At 45.5% G+C, this 18,005-nt stretch overlaps 1 protein-coding gene across 2 annotated transcripts in view; it reads right to left on the bottom strand.

The window, feature by feature from the left end:
* Positions 1-1,323: 1,323 nt before the first annotated feature.
* MAP7D2 (MAP7 domain containing 2) overlaps positions 1,324-18,005 on the bottom strand; it is a gene marked incomplete at its 5' end in the record, with an annotated part of 51,141 nt that continues 34,459 nt past the window's right edge. The window contains 7 exons of one of the 2 annotated variants that reach the window (XM_079764733.1): positions 1,324-2,454; positions 4,902-5,177; positions 8,601-8,787; positions 10,222-10,300; positions 10,730-10,786; positions 11,815-11,919; positions 12,985-13,252. In XM_079764733.1, the coding sequence (XP_079620859.1) occupies positions 4,928-5,177; positions 8,601-8,787; positions 10,222-10,300; positions 10,730-10,786; positions 11,815-11,919; positions 12,985-13,252 (946 nt within the window). In that variant the 3' untranslated portion in view covers positions 1,324-2,454; positions 4,902-4,927. The remainder of the gene's footprint in view (positions 2,455-4,901; positions 5,178-8,600; positions 8,788-10,221; positions 10,301-10,729; positions 10,787-11,814; positions 11,920-12,984; positions 13,253-18,005) is intronic. The other variant, XM_079764734.1, reaches the window with a different exon arrangement.

Consider the following 18,005-nt stretch of genomic DNA (forward strand, 5'->3'; position numbering starts at 1 on the left):
TTGTTTTTTAAAAAGCTAATTCTTTTTTTAAAGAATATATTTTATTGATTTTTTTACAGAGAGGAAGGGAGAGGGATAGAGTTAGAAACATCGACCAGCTGCCTCCTGCACACCCCCTACTGGGGATGTGCCCGCAACCAAGGTACATGCCCTTGACCGGAATCAAACCTGGGACCCTTGAGTCCACAGGCCGACACTCTATCCACTGAGCCAAACCAGTTAGGGCGACAGAAGCTATTTGTAATGCCACTGTCAAAGGCCAGCATATGGAAAGAGTTAGGATGTCCACTCCTGTGCCCTTGCCAAAGCCTTTGTCAGCAGAGGTAAGAAGGCTGCATTTGACTGAGCCCCAGCTTTGGAGATTGCAGCCCAGAAATTACCATATGGATTCCAACATCTCCATTCCTGTGCTGCCTCCCTGGCTCCTGGTCCTGGCTGGTACTCTCTCCCGGGCTGTAGGCAAGCCATGAATTAGATACAAAAAGCTGGTCTGGGTTTCAGCTTACTGGAAAATAAGGATCACTCACCATTCCATTATAATTTTGTTTAAACACCAGATTGCTATGTGGAATATTTTCGGAGGTTACACTAAGGTTAACTGCATCTTAACTAGAAATCCCTCCCATCAGTGGTCTGAAAGTACAGCAACTTTACTGTACTTAGAAGTTCATCATGTCCTAGTGCAGCTCATCACTTAAGCTTATTTCCACAGTTGGCTTCACTTGGAACGGACAATAGAGGAATTTTAATGAGTCTGACAGGGAAAGGACAGCCACACAAGACTTCTGTGTGTGTTTTCCACATGGACTTAAAAAAAAACTGGTTTGCTTTCAGCAGATTTCTTCACTGAGCCTACAGAAATAAACAAAATATTAGCATGCTATCAAACTCTTCAGTGAAAACGTATTTCACATTAAAGATAACGTACACAACAAATATGTGATACCTTAATCAATAAAGAAATTTAAAAAAATAATAAAGATAACGTACACATCATGCAAATGAGGTGTCACCACAGCTACAATGACACCGTGAGGTACAACAGATCACAACAAAACAGACCTTTGGCAAAATAAAGCTGTAAGAAAGAGGGCGAGGCATTTTTGAAAGTCCGACTATGCTATCATTTTCTGTGTTTGTCATAAAATGGATTTTCCCCAACAGTCATCAAGATCAATGGCACTGCGTTAGTGGAGGCATATATTTTATTTTAGTTTTTACACATACACAAACATACACAGTTTCCATAACTAATAAAGTCTTAAACGGCAGCTGGTTTTGAAAGCACATAAACAAGGTTACTATTGACACTGCCTTGTATTTTCTGGTTGCAAACCTCAGTCAGAAAGTGTGGATCTTTCTAAGCTCTTATTGTACAAGTCAAAAAAAAGAGTTTCAAAGAAGAAAAGGTCATTTTAATCTGAAAGTCACATTTCACCACAAGAAATGAAATTAAGAAAACACATTATAGGGCATAAAACACGAGAAGTATACATTCTAGCGTCATCTGTCCTCCGCTCAGATGTTCTATGTTAAAGTCCATTATAGTGACACACTGAGTCCCATTCAGGGCCCCTTCGTTTCGGAGCATTATCATTTTCACTTGTGCCTGGTTTTATTAGAGTTGAGCAAACAAAGAAACAAAAGCCCTAATAGCAACAACGTCAAAACCAACCACCAGTGCATGAGACACAGGATTCACTCAGTTCAAAAGCCACTTGATGGTTTGGAGTGTCTACAGCTTGGAGATTTTAAGGTGCAACATGAAAAGGTCCTCGCTAGATTCAGCTGCTCATGTCTATAGGAATATGCATCAGACAACAGCGATCATTCCACTGTATAATGGATTCCTTACTCAACAAGTTATTCCATTAGCTCCTCCAGGAGTAATCTGGCGCAACGCATTTGGCAGGTGGCTAAGCTTAATAATAAAACGGCTTCTTGATAGTAACTTCCAACACAGAGACCTCAGAGAGAGGGGAAAACCCTCTGGAATTTCTTTTTCTAAACACAGATGGGAGCTATGCAGCCCACTTTCGGTATATGTTTAAGTAGAGTCTGGGTAAATGTCTAGATTATTTACAGGAATCCTCTAAATGTGTATGTGCTCCAACTTTGGGAAGAAGAATGGTTACAAGGTGAACTTCCCAGCTGGAACGACTCATTGGTTTCGGATGATCATTATGATAACAGAGTAAGTAGTATAGTAAGCGCTTTATCGGCAGCCGAAGCTCATAAATAGAACCGTAACATGAAATGTCGCCAAAGCCCGACAAGGCCAACTTCGCAAGGTTTCTACCAAGAGTGGCCAGTGTTTGATATACTAACTAGGAATACAATTACATTTCGATTTAATGATCTGGAATCCAGTGGTTAGGGACGACAGAAGCTCCTTCCAAGGCCTGGCAGCTCGGACCTCACTGCCAGCAGCTTCACGGCTTCTCTAAACGCCACCTGTGTCAATTCACAAACAGACCTCAGTGAGACCGATGAAGAGACTGAGTATTTGCAATTCGCAGCCTCTATGCCCTCTCCCTAAATGCTCCCGCACTGTGAGATGTTCTGCCTGCCTGGTGAGTTTCTTTTCCGTGGCTCACACGGCATCCCTCGGCAGAAGTGCTGCAGCATTTTGTGTAGGTCTGTTCTTTTAGGTGGGCTGAGCTTTCTTTGTGTGGATTGTCTGAAAACCCGCAGGATGTTTCAAGTCCCAAGCTTTGCTTTCCAGATGCCAGAGTTGCCACCAGGCATTGTGACAACAAAAAACCCAACACATTTCCAAATGCCCCCCCCCCCCCCCCGCCCCGCAACCCTACAGGTACCACCTCTGGTTGGAAAGAACTTGAGAACTGGATTATATGAAAAATGTATACAAGCAATAGGAATGCAATTATTTAGCCCAGGTATTTTTTTTTTCTTTTTGGACAGGGAGTTTTCACTTCTTTTAGTTATGCAGGAAATAACTATTTAGAGATGCAGGAAATAGACTGGAGGAGTCTAGGTTTTGTGGATTTTCTGGTCCGTACTGGATAGTGAGGTCAGTGAACTGAAGGGTTCGAGGTATGCTAACAGCAAAAGGAAACTTCTACTAAATATTAAACCATATGTCAGGGAAATAGAATGCTTAGGTATGGTTTTTGTTTTTGAAGTGTCCAAAAAGGCAGCTGCTCTTCCAAACCAGGGATATTCTTTATTTTAAAAATTATCTGTCACACATTCCCTCCCACGTGTGAAGGGACCACAACTGCTTTCCCAGGAGCCAAGAGAAGGGAACTCTAAAATGCGCTGTGTAGGCCGAAACCGGTTTGGCTCAGTGGATGGAGCGTCGGCCTGCGGACTGAAAGGTCCCAGGTTCGATTCCGGTCAAGGGCATGTACCTTGGTTGCGGGCACATCCCCAATACGGGGTGTGCAAGAGGCAGCTGGTCGATGTTTCTCTCTCATCGATGTTTCTAACTCTCTATCCCTCTCTCTTCCTCACTGTAATAAATCAATAAAAATATAAAATAAATAAATAAATAAAGTTCAAAAAAAAAATCCGAACTCTCAGAGATAATCACTGCTAAAATTTAAAAAAAAAAATAAATAAAATAAAAATAAAATAAATAAAATAAAATGCGCTGTGTACAGCCAATAGCTGAGGTCAGACAGAAATAAGTATAAGAAACACCGTGACCTCGTCTGTGTGGCCTCCCCAACCTGTTTCCTCATTTGAGAAAGAGAAAGATTGGACTAAGTCATATCAGGCATCGAAGTTCTGTTATAGGAGTGGAGCAGCAGGGAAAAAAGTGACCGAGAGAATGCTGAGACTATAAAAATATCTAAAAGGAGTGTACAGCGGGAGGAATTTGGCATTACTATTAAGTTATAAAAAAAAACCCTGAAGATAAATTCTAATTTCCAAACTTAGAATTAATTTATAAATAAATTTTCATCACTGAACAACAAATGAGCCTCAAACTGAAGTAAATCCAATGTGAGGTGTGTATAACTAAATGCACAAAAATGCAGAGGGTTTGGAACCCATAGATATAACTTACTCAAACAATAAGAGCTTCTTCTAGAAGAACTCTGGCAAGAAAAAAAGCCAAAAGTGGGGAACAAAAGCTTCAGGGCACAAACTTCAGTCCCCTTCCTCAAACCCCCACTCCCTCAGGTATGCTCCAGGAACAAATGTTTGCTTTGGAAGACTCCAGAACGGGTCAACAGAACAGGCAATCATTTGGCCCAACATCAATGTATATGAATGATTCTGGCTAGAACATGAGATGTTGCTGAATAAAACTAGGGGAGCAGTTCGTTTTATTAACACTACCTTGCACCACTATTAGAACATTCTCTCTTTTCTTCTAAATAAGGTCCTCCCCGAGACAGGTGTTAGGTCAAACTTGTAGGCAGTGCTTTTCAACACATACACCCCATCCACACACCCCAAAGAGCAGGGCTGGGCATGGCAGGTGTGGCGCTGAAGGCTCCCACATGAAGGATTTACTTGAAATCCACTTCAATTATTGTGTGTGCTGCAGTATATACCACATATTCATATTCATGTTTGCATTTTTCAAATAAAACTGACCATCTCAGCCCAGCTGGCATGGCTCAGTGGGTGAGTGTCAACCTATGAACCAGGAGGTCACGGTTCGATTCCCGGTCAGGGCACAAGCCCAGGTTGCAGGCTCAATCCCCAGTGTGGGGCATGCAGGAGGCAGCCGATCAATGATTCTCTCTCATCATTGATGTTTCTATCTCTCTCTCCTTCTCCCTTCGTCTCTGAAATCAATAAAAGTATTTAAAAATAAATAAACAAAATAAAACTGACCATCCAGGAGGCTGAGTGATGCTTATCCTACCTTCACAACCCCAGTTGGAGAGTTATAGATGTAGACTATCATCAAAAGACTGTACCTTTCATTAAAGAGATGCTGTATTTGTCAACAGAAGGTGTTCAGAGTACTTTCTTGGCTGGGACTGTTAAATCCTTCGATCAGGTTTTTGTTACAGTCATCCAGGCTGAGATTTTCACTGGATCTCTTGGGGAACATGGGGGGGCCGGTGAAATCTAAGAGATCTTGAAGAGCTCGGGCATTACCAGTTCCATTTTGGTCCAGAGACATCCCAGGAATCATTTCACTCACTGGTGAAAATTCTGGGATGGAGATAAGCTCTTCTTTTGAAACAGGACTAAGGGGGGGGGGGGGAGGGGGGATGGGCAGAGAGAGGAGGAGAGAAGGAGAAGGAGAGGGAGAGAGACAGACAGATAGATAGAACTATTAATTCTAATATTTTGTTATACTACTCTTCTTTTCTAGAGAAGGTGGATTTAGAGCCAGAGCTTGTATGTAACACATTGTAAAAAATATATATATGTTAGTTCAAATCTGAGTCGCTGACAGACACAAGGCCCCGTGGGTGGAAACAAGGGAAGGGGACTGAGCAGGGCTGTGAAGGTTAAGCTCCCACTGTGTGCAGGAAGGAAGGATATAGGGAGTGCAGGCACCAGCCCGCTACTGCAGAGAAGCCAAGTCGGTCCCAAACCTTGGAGATGGGAAACCCTGACAGAATGCAAATGCTGGAAGTTAAAAGCGAGCTGAGGAAGGGTCCTAATGGGCCTCGGGTTCGGGATGCTGCCTCTCTCTAGCAGTGCAGCCCTGGGCGAACTGCTTCTCGTTCCCCAGCCTTAGCTTCCTCCCCTGTAAAATGGGACAGTCTTTTCTCCTGCCAGGGTTCCTGCGAGCCAGCAGGACACACTCCTGCTGGGGAGCGTTCCTGTGAGCCACCTGCTGTGGGTGCTCAGTGAAGGTTAGGGCCATCTCAACAAGGACCCACCATCCACCCCGGCACCTGCAGAGCGAATCTCTCCCTCCCCCCCACTCCTTCTCTAAAGTGAGGCTTCCACTCCGCCCCCTGACTTATCCAGCTCCTGCCCAGGGGGCCTGATTCCCTCTCTCCTCTCCCTAGAGATGGAAGGCAGCTGCAGTTTGAGGGCCTATCACCTGGAGTCTCTCTTATCAGCCAGAATAAGGCCGCTGCCAGGTTGGTCTGTTCTTTTTCCCCTCGATAAGACCTTAGACAAGAATCTAGAAAAACCCGTTGCACTGTAGAAGCTCAGAAGACCGTCACCCTCACACTGGGCAGCAGCAGACCTGACACCACTTCCGGTGGCTGGGGCCTGGGCAACCTGCCTCATTAGCAGGAACACCGCTCCACCTCCTGGGTTTAACAGCTAGTCAGAGCTTGGGGAGGAGAGAATGCCACAACCTTGGGCACAACCTCCAGAAATCTCTCTCCAAAAGCAGAGGTGGCCACTGAGAGAACTCAGTACGCACACAAAGCTCCTGCCCTTTCTTGAATCCTGGCCGGTGCCATGTCTTGCCCCCTTCCCCCACCCAGAGACATAAAGACTAAGGGAGCTCAGGTCCTAGCCGGTTTGGCTCAGTGGATAGAGCGCTGGCCTGCGGTCTGAAGGGTCCCGGGTTCGATTCTGGTCAAAGGCACCTACCTCGGTTGTAGGCTCCTCCTCGACCCTGGTCAGAGCAGGCTTGTGTGGGAGGTAACCAATTGATGTGTTTCTCTCACATCGATATTTGATATTTCTCTCTGTCTTTCCCTCTCTCTTCCAGTCTCTCTAAATATCCATGGAAAAATACCCTCGGGAGAGGTTTTACAAAAAAAAAAAGAAGAATCGGGTTCAGCATAAGGGTAGGGGGTGGGGTGGAGTGAGAATGTTGTTAACCTTTAAGATGCCTCAGCTGTTTTCCCTGGGGGCAGCCTGCCATGACAGGGCTGCTGGTGGCCAGTGGCGATGGGAGATGGGGAGATGGCGCCAAGAGCCCAGGAGGCCCTGCTAGCAGTCTGCACAGGACTTGCTCTTCTGGTGACAGGGCTGCCGGACCCTGGGTTTTCACATATCTGGCTCAGGCCTGGGTGCCCGAGCTGGGGCAGTTATAGTCAGTGTGCCCTGGGAACCACCTCGGCCTCATGCCCTCCCCCTCCCCCACACCGAGCTGGGAATTCACAGCCAAAGCTCCAGTAGAGCTTTTACACTACACTGTGGGTCCCTCCTGACTGGAGAGCCCCACGCACTCCCAGGCAGAGGGAAGGCTGACTGCCCGGGGCTCTCTGTTCTAAATGCCTCTGCCCAACCCCATGCAAACGGAGCTCCCCTCTCTGTCTGTGGTTAATTTGCCAGGCTGTGTCATCCACAAACTGAAGTATGGTGGCAACCATACTTAGGTAAAAACTGCTGTTTGAATTTTAACCCTGCTATTCTGGCTTCTGTACACACTTGCTTGCTTGGACAATAGGGTGGTTACCTCAGCTTCCAGACTGAGACCTGGAGACACAGAGGTAATTTTCCTGTGCCTGTGGACCAGGACTACAGGAGATTGATTCGGAGAAACTGTAGATAACCTTTAGAGATTACTGACTCCGCTTGGGTCTGCTTCTGTAAAAACCTGCTTTCCCAAGATAGGGCCACATTCCAATAATGTCCAGCAGGGGCTGGGAACCCCCCTGCAGGCTGTTCCCAGACTTTAGAATTTAGAATTTAGAACAAAGGAAAATTTTTGTGGTTTGGACCTTTAAAAGGACTGCCTACACCTGGGACAGTGCGGTCGTGTGGACTCCACCTGCGTGTGGTGCTCTCGCGGCCGTCCTGGCCAGCTCAATAAATCCTTGCCTGCTTTTTTAAATCAATTAGCAGCCTCCGGTGGTCTTATTTTTGATTCCAGGGTTCGACCCCACAACACAAACATACTTAAGTTTTTAGAATCTGAAAGCAAACTAGCTGCATTATCAAGTTTCCAATGTCAGGTTCACTTAAACATGAGGCACTAGCCCTAACCGGTTTGGCTCAGTGGATAGAGCGTCGGCCTGCAGACTCAAGGGTACCAGGTTCGATTCCGGTCAAGGGCATGTACATTGGTTGCGGGCACATCCCCAGTAGGGGGTATGCAGGAGGCAGCTGATTGATGTTTCTCTCCCATCAATGTTTCTCTCTCTTCCTCTCTGTAAAAAATCAATAAAATATATATTTTAAAAAACACATGAGGCACTAGACACAGTGGGCCCTGTGGGTGCCCCTTTACCTGCAGGCGCACTCATCCCTCAGCTGCAGAGAGAGCTGGCAGCTAAGGATTCAGAGCTGCCACCCGTTTTCAGGAAAACTGCCTTCAGCTGATGGGAGCCTCATGCCCACAGACCTTGTACCAGCATCCCCCTGCCCCGAGTAGCCCACAGCCAATGACTGATGGATCAGTGGCGTGCAGGCTGCCTCCGTATTTCATTCAGACCATGCTCTGATGGAAATTCATCCTCCGGGGCTCCCGTGCCTAGTGATTTCCCCTGCTCCATCCTGTTCCCTGCTCTGGCCACTTTCTCCTGAGAACTCTCTCTGATAAATCCCAGGCCCTAGACCTCCTTGCCCCAGGCTCTGCTTCTAAGGAGTCTGACCCAAGACACTAATGTACCACTGCGAGCTTTCCTGAATGGTAAACAAACCTACCTGTGGTGATCTGGGTGTGTAAAAAATGAAGAAATCAACTATGAGGCTGGGGAGGTGTTTGGAGAAGAAATGAGGCTCATATACAACAGAAATCGTCTTACCTCACATCCATCGACTGAACTTCTTCAGTTGAGTCATCCAGACTGTTTGATTTCCCATCCAGGGCATCCAGATGAACAAGTGCCTCAACTGGTTTAAGCCCACTGGAGAAACTGTCTTGGGGGAAAGTTGCTGGGGCAGCACGCTCCGCACTGTTAACTTCCTGGCAGGTGCTCAATCCATTGATTTCTGATTGAGAACACAAAGTCGTTCTGTTAATCATAAAATATCCAAAACAATGGAGGAACAAACACACACACACACACACACACACACACACACACACACACACACACACACACACACTAGAGGCCCGATGCACGAAATTCGTGCAAGGGACTTGGCCCCTGCCACTGCAGTGGCTGACTCTGCCCCAGCCTGCCACAGCGGCCACCTCAGCCCTCGCAGCCCTGGCTTCATTTGGAAGGACGTCCGGTCTAATTAGCACATTATGCTTTTATTATTATAGATATTGAGGCAATTAATTTAATCCTCTGCTTTGCCAATAATGCAACATTTTTTTGGAAAAAAAAATTCAAGGTAATCACTTTCACACAGTGGAAGAGAAAGCAAGTGGCATTATCAATGTCTGTGCAGCAGGACTCATGAGCCAGCCAGGAGACTTGGTGTCATGCACTGTACAAGTCCCCAGGCTCTGGTAGCAGGTTCTTGAGCCACAAGGCAAAGGAGAAATGCGAAAAGACATACTCTGATATGGGAATGCCTTTCCTGACTTTGGCTGCCATGAAATATTCAAATGGAAGGAGTTTTAAGTGTGGCGTCTCCCTAAATGCATTAAATGTAAATAGACCAAACACTCAATTTAAAGGCAAAAACTGTCAAACTGGATTAAAATAACAAGTCCTGACTATATGCTGTTTACACTTATAAGGACACACATAGGTTTAAAGTAAAAGGACAGAAAAAGATTTACTATGCAAATGCTAATCATAAGTAGACTGATGAAGCGGACTTTAAGACAAGTATTACTAGAGATAAAGAAGGACATTTCTTTTTTTAAAAAATGTGTTTTTATTGATTTCAGAAAGGAAGGGAGAGGGAGAGAGATAGAAACATCAATGGTGAAAGAGAATCACTGATCGGCTACCTCCTACATGCCCCCTACTGGGAATTGAGCCCACAACCTGGTCATAGGTCAACGCTCAACCACTGAGCCACGTTGGCTGGGCAAGAAGAAGGACATTTCTAATGATAAAGGTGTCAACTCAATGGGAAAATTACGTAATTTGAAATATATATTCACCTAACATGCTAAAAAGGAGCTGGACTACCCAGAAGTGTGGAAGGCAGGAGAAACCACCGTAAAGCAGCGGTCAGTTCTTAATAGAACCTGCACAGCAGTTAAGCTCCTGGAAAGCAGTATGGGCCAGCGGACTGCTGGCTCCTGCTCCACGATTATTAGAGTAACTGAGGAACCCAGTGCTTTCCAAATGGACCTGGCAGACCTGTGCTGGAGATGGAGATTCCACCGGAAAGGGCAAGCACACAGCCCCCGTCCAGCAATCACGCTCTGAGGACCCACGGCTATTTGTCCCCTGCAGGAAATGCGTCAAGCCCTTGCCTGCTGAAAGGAGAAACCCAAGAACCAGACCTCACACTCACCGATTTTGTTCGGGACAACTGGTTCTAGCTTATTTTCCATACACACAGCAGGCTGGAGCTCTATTTTCAGGTCTTCTTTCTGAAAACAGAGAGAAGGCTGACTTCACATAGAAAGACAAATGCTCTGAAAAGCATCAGAGGGTATTTGGAACCACGCTGAGCCATCTGCCTGCTCCAGGGTAGTTCTTTGGATCTTCTGAGCTTATTACAAATCAGCTGTGTTTCCCTTACTCATATGTCACCATTCTCTTTTTTTATTCATGACTACTGTGTCTCCCCCTGCATCCCCACCCCCATTTCTCTGAGGAAATTTTTAATTACCACCGTATCTCTGAAACTCCTCTCTGAGACTCCTCCTTCCGGGCACCTGCAGTCTCTTTAATCCAGCCAGGAACAAGGCGGGAAGGGTCCATTTTGTCTGGCTGCTCCTCTCCGAGATCCACGATTCCTCTGAGTGTATTCTGCCACTCAGCACATGGATTATCACAATGGTATTCTGAATGCCTACCTTCACTTCCGGAGACACGTCACTCCTTCTTGTTCTCTTCATGATTTCATCTATTCTCTGGGAACCAAAAAGAACCAGGTAAGAGGAATACAAGACCAAAAACACATAAAAGTATCTGGGACTATATGCAATTTCACATTTCTCAGAAAACTCATGAAAGAGAAACGTTAGCAGAGGATAATGAGTATAGAAAGGTTTTCCATTGGTTTTGAAGATGTACACCTTTGCCCTATTGACAAGGTCAAATTTTGAAAGTGAACTAGTAAGTATCTAGAATGTTGATTTCATTTCTATCCCATCTTTCTCCTTCCTCTCCTTAGGTTACCTAAAATTCAATAAATCACCACTTGCCATTCAAGAGGACCACCGTAGAGAAAGTGAGGCTGAGATGCAAATCGGGAGGGGCGACCACAGATTGGTATCCCAGCTCCCAGGCCTACAGCAACACAAAGCCCAGACTGGTACTAGGACACCATGAGAAAGGACCTTTATAATCAGCCTCCTTAAACACAATGTTCTTGTGAATGCATTAAATGTAAATAGACCAAATACTCCAATTTAAAGGCAAAGACTGTCAAACTGGATTAAAATAAGTCCTAACTATATCCTGTTTATACTGATAAGGACATACATAGGTTTAAAGAAAAAGGACGGAAAAAGATTTACTATGCAAATACTAATCACAAATAGACTAACGAAGTAGATTTTAAGACAAGTATTACTGGAGATAAAGAAGGACTTTTCTAAGGATAAAGGTGTCAACTCAATAGGAAAATTAAGTAATTTGAAATGTATATTCACCTAACAGCAGAGCTTCAAAACATATAAGACAAAAGTTGATAAAACTGGAAGGAGAAATGGACAAATCCATAATCACAGATGGAGCTTTTAACACTCCTCTCTCAATAAATGATAGAACAAGATGACAGGAAACTAACAAAGATATAGCAGATCTGAACAACACTATCAATGAACCTGACCTAATTTGAGAATTCGAACATCACTCTACCCAACAACAGCAAGAGTACTGAATTTGCTTCCTGTTCCTGCCTCACGCTCAGTCCTCCAAATCCCTTAGCTCTTACCTTCTTCCTCTCCAGTCGCTCCTGTTCAATCTGCAGCATGATTTGTTCTCTTTCTAGACGCATCTGTTTAGCTGCCTCCTGGGCCTTTGCTTCCGCTGCTTCCTTCTGATAGGAACAGGTAAACCAAGGCATAGGCTTTACTAAGTTAAGAAAACACTCTAGTAATTCCCTGGGGTTTGCATATGTTCCTGGACCTCATCTCTACCCCAAAGTGGTGCTGCTCCAACATTCAGTGTGGATTTACACAGCCGGCTCTATGACACAGCAGACTGGCAGGACCTCACTCATCTCTCCTTGGTCCACCATGCAAGTCTAGTGCAGACACTTCCCATATGTAGCCAAGGTCTTGCCATGTCTGATGGCAGCCTCTGGCCATGAAGTATGTATGTGGCTGGGAGTTGCGGGAAGTTAATTCCCAAAGGACTGACTTTCAGACATGAGAGGCAGAAGTTGGTAGATAACCGCGTTTCCTCACCCCTTAGAGGGACAATTCTAAGGCATGTTCCACAGTTTCTAAGATAGTCCCAAAGGCAGTGAGGTCCAGTTTCCCACAGTATTCCACTTATCAATGTGCTTACATTGGCTTTCCTCTCACTCCTCGGGTACCAGCTTCCTGGGATCTTCTCCTGAGTCAACTACTAGCACCCATATTCTCATCCAGGGTCTGTCTTTGAGGGAACCCAAACTGACATACAGAAAACTTTACCAACTTCACTTTTATTGCCCAAATTAACTCATATATACATATATTTTAATCCTCTCCCAAGGAGTAAGGCTATTTTTTCCATTGATTTGAGAGAGAGTGGAGGGGAGGGGAGAGAGAGAGAAAGTGATGAGTGAGAGTGATGTCACAGTGACATCAATGTTAGAGACATATCAATTGGTTGCCCCCTACATGCGCCCTGACTGGGGGTGGGTATTGGACCTGCAACCCAGGTATATGCCCCCAACTGGGAATCAAACCTGAGATACTTCAACCCTCTGATGTACAGGCCATGCTCTAACCACTGAACACGCTGGCCAGTGCAAAGTAACTCATATTTAATAACCAGCCCAGTTGGTTTAAGAAAATACTTCAAGTAAATGTTATGAGTCATTCAAATTTAACTAATTTTACCTAATATTAACTAAGGCCCTTAAGGCAAAGTCTATATGAAGACTCATAAGTACCTGCTTTTCAATCATGGCTTTTTCTTGCTTTTCTTTTTCTTGTTTTTCCTTTTCTTGTTCTTCTTTCAACAGCTGCTCCTCCTTGGCCTTTCTCTTGGCCTCCTCTTCCTCCAGTCTTTTCTTTTCCTCTTCCTGCCGCTTCTTTTCCTCTTCCTGCTGCTTCTTTTCCTCTTCCTGCCGCTTCTTTTCCTCTTCCTGCTTACGGGCTTCCTCTTCTAGGCGAAGTCTTTCCTCCTCTGCCTTTTTTTCCTGTTCCTCTCTCTCCAGCCTTTTGAGAACATAAGTGTTATTAGAAGAAAGGGACATGCTCAAAAGGCAAACTGTCAAAGAACCATGTGCTGACAGGAGTGTAATGCATGATACAGTCACAGACAAGTGCACCTGAATTAGTATACACTTAAGAAAGCGACTCATCCTCCCCGGAAAGCCACTCCGGCCCATACACTTACAAAAAAAAAATTTAACCAAGGTTGACTCCACATTCTGTTATGAAGAGTAATGATGATATTGTGAACATATGGTAATGAAAACATAGATGTTCCCCAGTCAATCTACAAATGACTATAGCCCCATCATTCTTTTTTTTTTTAATTAATCCTCACCTGAGGATATTTTCCCCATTGCTTTTCAGAAAGAGTGGAGGGGGGGGGGAACAGAGACACAGAGAGAGAAACTTCGATGTGAGAGAGACACATCGATTGGCTGCGTCCCATGTGCGCCTCCACTGGGGTCAGGGATCAAATCTGCAACTCAGGTACATGTCCTTGACTGGGAATTGAACCCGTGAACCTTGGTGCACAGGCCAATGCTCTAACCACTTAGCACCACCGGCTAGAGCTCATTCTTATTTAATGACAATTCTTTAAAAACTAAGCAAAATAAGTATTTAAAACTGACCTAAGCTAGAAAAAACTAAGTGTCTCAATGGCCACAAGTGTGCCAGTCAACAATTTGAAAGCAGTGACTATGGGTTCAAAAGTTCACTTTGGGTTTTAATTGGTATATGACTTCTGAAGAAGCAAATGGAAGAAATGCTCAAAGAAACTTGACATTTAATATAGAAATTAAAATATCTATTTTCCATTTATTTTGGAAATATTTAAAAATCTGTTTTAGCTTTTATTCTTTGCTGTATAAAATTAAATGGCATTTGGACATGCATTTTATCCACAGAGTAGAGGCCCAGTGCATGAAATTCGTGCAAGGGGGGGGGTGTCCCCCTCAGCCCAGCCTGCACCCTCTCCTATCTGGAACCCCTTGGGGGATGTCTGATTGCCAGTTTAGGCCCAATCCTGATCCCCGGGATCAGGCCTAAACCAGCAGTCGGACATCCCTCTCACAATCCTGGATTGCTGGCTCCTAATCACTCACCTGCCTGCCTGCCTGGTCGCCACTAACTGCCTCTCCCCCACCCCCGTCAGCCTGATCACCCCTCACTGCCTTTGTGTGCTGGCCTTAACTGTCCCCCGTCCTTTTATGGTTGCCCGTAACTGCCCCCCGCTGCTGGACAGGTAGCCCCCAACTGCCCCCTCCCTGCTGGCCTGGTCACCCCTTACTGCCCCCCCTGCCGGCCTGGTCATCCCCAACTGCCCCCCCTGCCAGCCTGGTCACCCCTCATGGCCCCCCTCCCCGCCAGCCTGGTTGCCCCACACAGCCTGCTGTTCAGTTGTTTGGTTGTCCCTCACTAACACCCCTGTTGGCTTGGTCATCCCATGCAGCCTGCTATTCAGTTGATTGGTTATCCCTCACTAACCCCCCTGCTGGCCTGGTTGCCCCACGCAGCCTGCTGTTCAGTTGTTTGGTCGTCCCTCACTAAGCCCCCTGCCGGCCTGGTTGTAGGCAGCCATCTTGTGAGGGCATGAGGGTCAATTTGCATATTACCTCTTTATTATATAGGATGCAGAGTTGGTGATGTGATGATAGCTCTAAACAGTGAAGGGAAATTCTGTAACATCTAAGCGCTTGTTTTTATGTTTCTAGTGTTCTTCTTGCTTATATGTGTGTCACTTTCCTTATCTATGAAAAAATGTGAGTAATCATACTCACCTTGCAGTGTGTTCCGGACTGGCAATGTGACATATGGGCAAGACCAAGATTGCATTCTGATTGTGCCACTCACCGTGTGATCCTTCCTTACAAAGTGACTGAACATCTCTGATGCCCATTTACAAAATGGAAACAGCTATATTATTGGCTCCATGACACCACTGTGAGAATGAAATGAGATAATGCACGGGAAGCACTTAGCACAATGCCTGGCTCTGGGTTGGTTCCCAAATGCTGGTTTGTCTTCCAATTTAAAGTGAATCCCCTCTCCAACTCTTAATGTCCTTCTAAGAGCATCTATAAAACTGTGCTTTTCATAAATTACCTTTATGTGGAAGCATGTGTCACTGACTTACTGGATGCTGTCATACTGTTATAAAAAGATCAAGATTATAAAGAAGATTCTTCTATCCTAATGGTTGGCTTCAGGAATCGTGGAGACAGTTAGCCTATGTGTCACAAAAGAGACATTTTTAAAAGGTAAAGGAGTACTTAAAGACATCATTTAGCCTAAGACTGTAAAAGTGCGTGATAAACATATTCTACATTAGCAGAGGTTGCACTGCCCAGAAGCATTGCTACAAGAACTGGAATTAACAACAGATATTCTGAAAACCTCTGGAGAAGAGCATTATGGGGATGAATCAGGAAAAAACACACACACAACAACCTCCAGTTCTTAGGTTCCCCAGTAACAGGCTAAGTACACCCAACATAGGATTATCACAAGTAGATGTGTGGAGAACAAGATTTATCCAGAGGGTAAGCACAGTACTGTTTCAGTTCTCATTTCTTTTAAGGAGCCAGTTGTGACTATCCCAGACAAGCTAATACACAAAGGATCTGTTGTGTGTGAATACATGCCCAGTTGCTTCACCTTTCTCTTTAGGATCTGAAAAGCCACTCTGTTCCTCCCATTTTACCAGGAGGACTTCAGAGGTGCCCAATGCACACACACAGAGTAAATAACATATCATCTTGACCCCTAAGTCTCCATAATCACCCACAACAGAAATTCCTCCCCACAGGCCCATTAGCCCCTGCCTGTCCCTTCTATTACAGACAAAATACCCTTCATTAACCACAGTCTGCTTCCCCCAGAACTGGCTTCGCCTGTGTGAAACCAAGTCACTCAATGTCCTCTCCAAGGCTGCACATTCTCTCTTCCTGCTTCAAGAACTGGAGAGAACATGGATTTGGTCCTTTCTCCAGCGCCCCTCTTCTGCAGGTTGCCCGCACCCCATTGCCCTTGTCATCACTACCCAGTTCCTACAGAGTTCACTAGACCCGTGTACAGTTCTGTCACCATCACCGTCCTTGTTCCTGTCACCTATTCCAAACCGGCCCCTCTTCCTCACCAGGTAGAAAGGGTCAGAAAACTGTGTACCACAGTCATCCTTCAGCAGATGCATCCTTATCCCCATCACCAGCCATTGGTGAGGGTCTTCACTGAACAACTCACAAGCTCCAGCACTTAACCACCTCTTGTCCCACACATCCCTGACATGTGCTCAGCCTTGAGTTGTTCGATCTGTGGACAAGTATGCAGGTTTCACTATTCTCTCTTCCTTATGTGCTTAAAAGTTTTCAGTTTAAAAAAGCTTAACCTTTAACATCCTAAACTTTGTCTTCTGTGATCTGCTCTCACCCCATTCTTCACCGCCTTCTCTCCTGACCTGTGCAGTCACTTGTGTCTGCTTCCTCTTCTCTGTGCCCCAAGCCTCCGATCCCCTCCTGAGCACTTCCGGGATAGCATGGAGTCCACTCTGCTGCCCAACTGCAGGCTCAGGTGGTTCCCAGGACTCCTTGTGCCCTCCTGGGCTGCCAACACTGTTAGAGTAAGGCCTAAACACGGCTGACTGGTCATCTGTCCCTGGGCCTCAGCTAACACTCCAGCCTTTTGGCCCCATCCCTGCCCCTGACCCCTGTGGACACAGTACAAATCTCTACCTTGTCTCAGTCTTCAACACCGTCCTTTGTTGATTGCATCACCAACCACTTTACAGAGAAGCCCGGGGCCACCTGATCTGAGCTTTTATCCTCTATATCACTGTTGCTCAGAAATTTCAAAAGGATCGTAAATGCTACCACTTGTGCTATGAATCACACACTCTCCCACACCGTGCTCCTGCCACTCTCCTGTGTCCTCCTTCCATCCTTTCACCCTTCTACACGTACCTTTCTATGGCCTGGGAAAACGTTCAGGTCTCAGGTGTCCCAAACAAATCTCCCCTGCCTTCCACTCACAGCCTCTTAACATTCAGCTGACGGTTCATCCTCTCCCCTCTCACCTCTTCCAAGCTGGCTTAGGTCTCCCCATATCAAATTGCCCTCCCAAATGTTGGTTCATCTCCTAAATGTCAAGGCCTTTCCTCAGCTTCGACATATACCAGTAATATAGGTACAGAAATCCTTAAATGTCTCTCCTGTGAGGACTTCTCCCAGCCCTGTGTGTATGAGGCTCTCCCCTCCTGCCTTGGCTGCCGCCATGCCAAACACCCCACATTGATGGGCTTCAGCTGCCCCATCTCTCACTCCGGCAGCCAACCATCTAGACCAGTGGTCGGCAAACTGCGGCTCGCGAGCCACATGCGGCTCTTTGGCCCCTTGAGTTTTTAGCAAAGGCCAGCTTAGGAGGACCCTAATTAAGTTAATAACAATGTACCTACCTATATAGTTTAAGTTTAAAAAATTTGGCTCTCAAAAGAAATTTCAATCGTTGTACTGTTTTTTTTTTGTTGTTGTTGTTTAATTAATTTATGTTTTTAATTTCTTTATTAAGGTGTTACATATGTGTCCTTATTCCCCCATTACTCCTCCATCCCCACCACTCATGCACTTAATCGTTGTACTGTTGATATTTGGCTCTGTTGACTAATGAGTTTGCCGACCACTGATCTAGAAGCTCACCCAGTGAGGCGTGATTCTGATTGGCAGAAGCACCTCTTACGTGGGCATTGTGACCTTGTTCATGA

The sequence above is a fragment of the Cnephaeus nilssonii genome, assembly GCF_951640355.1.
Source record: "Cnephaeus nilssonii genome assembly, chromosome: X".
Lineage (NCBI taxonomy): Eukaryota > Metazoa > Chordata > Mammalia > Chiroptera > Vespertilionidae > Cnephaeus > Cnephaeus nilssonii.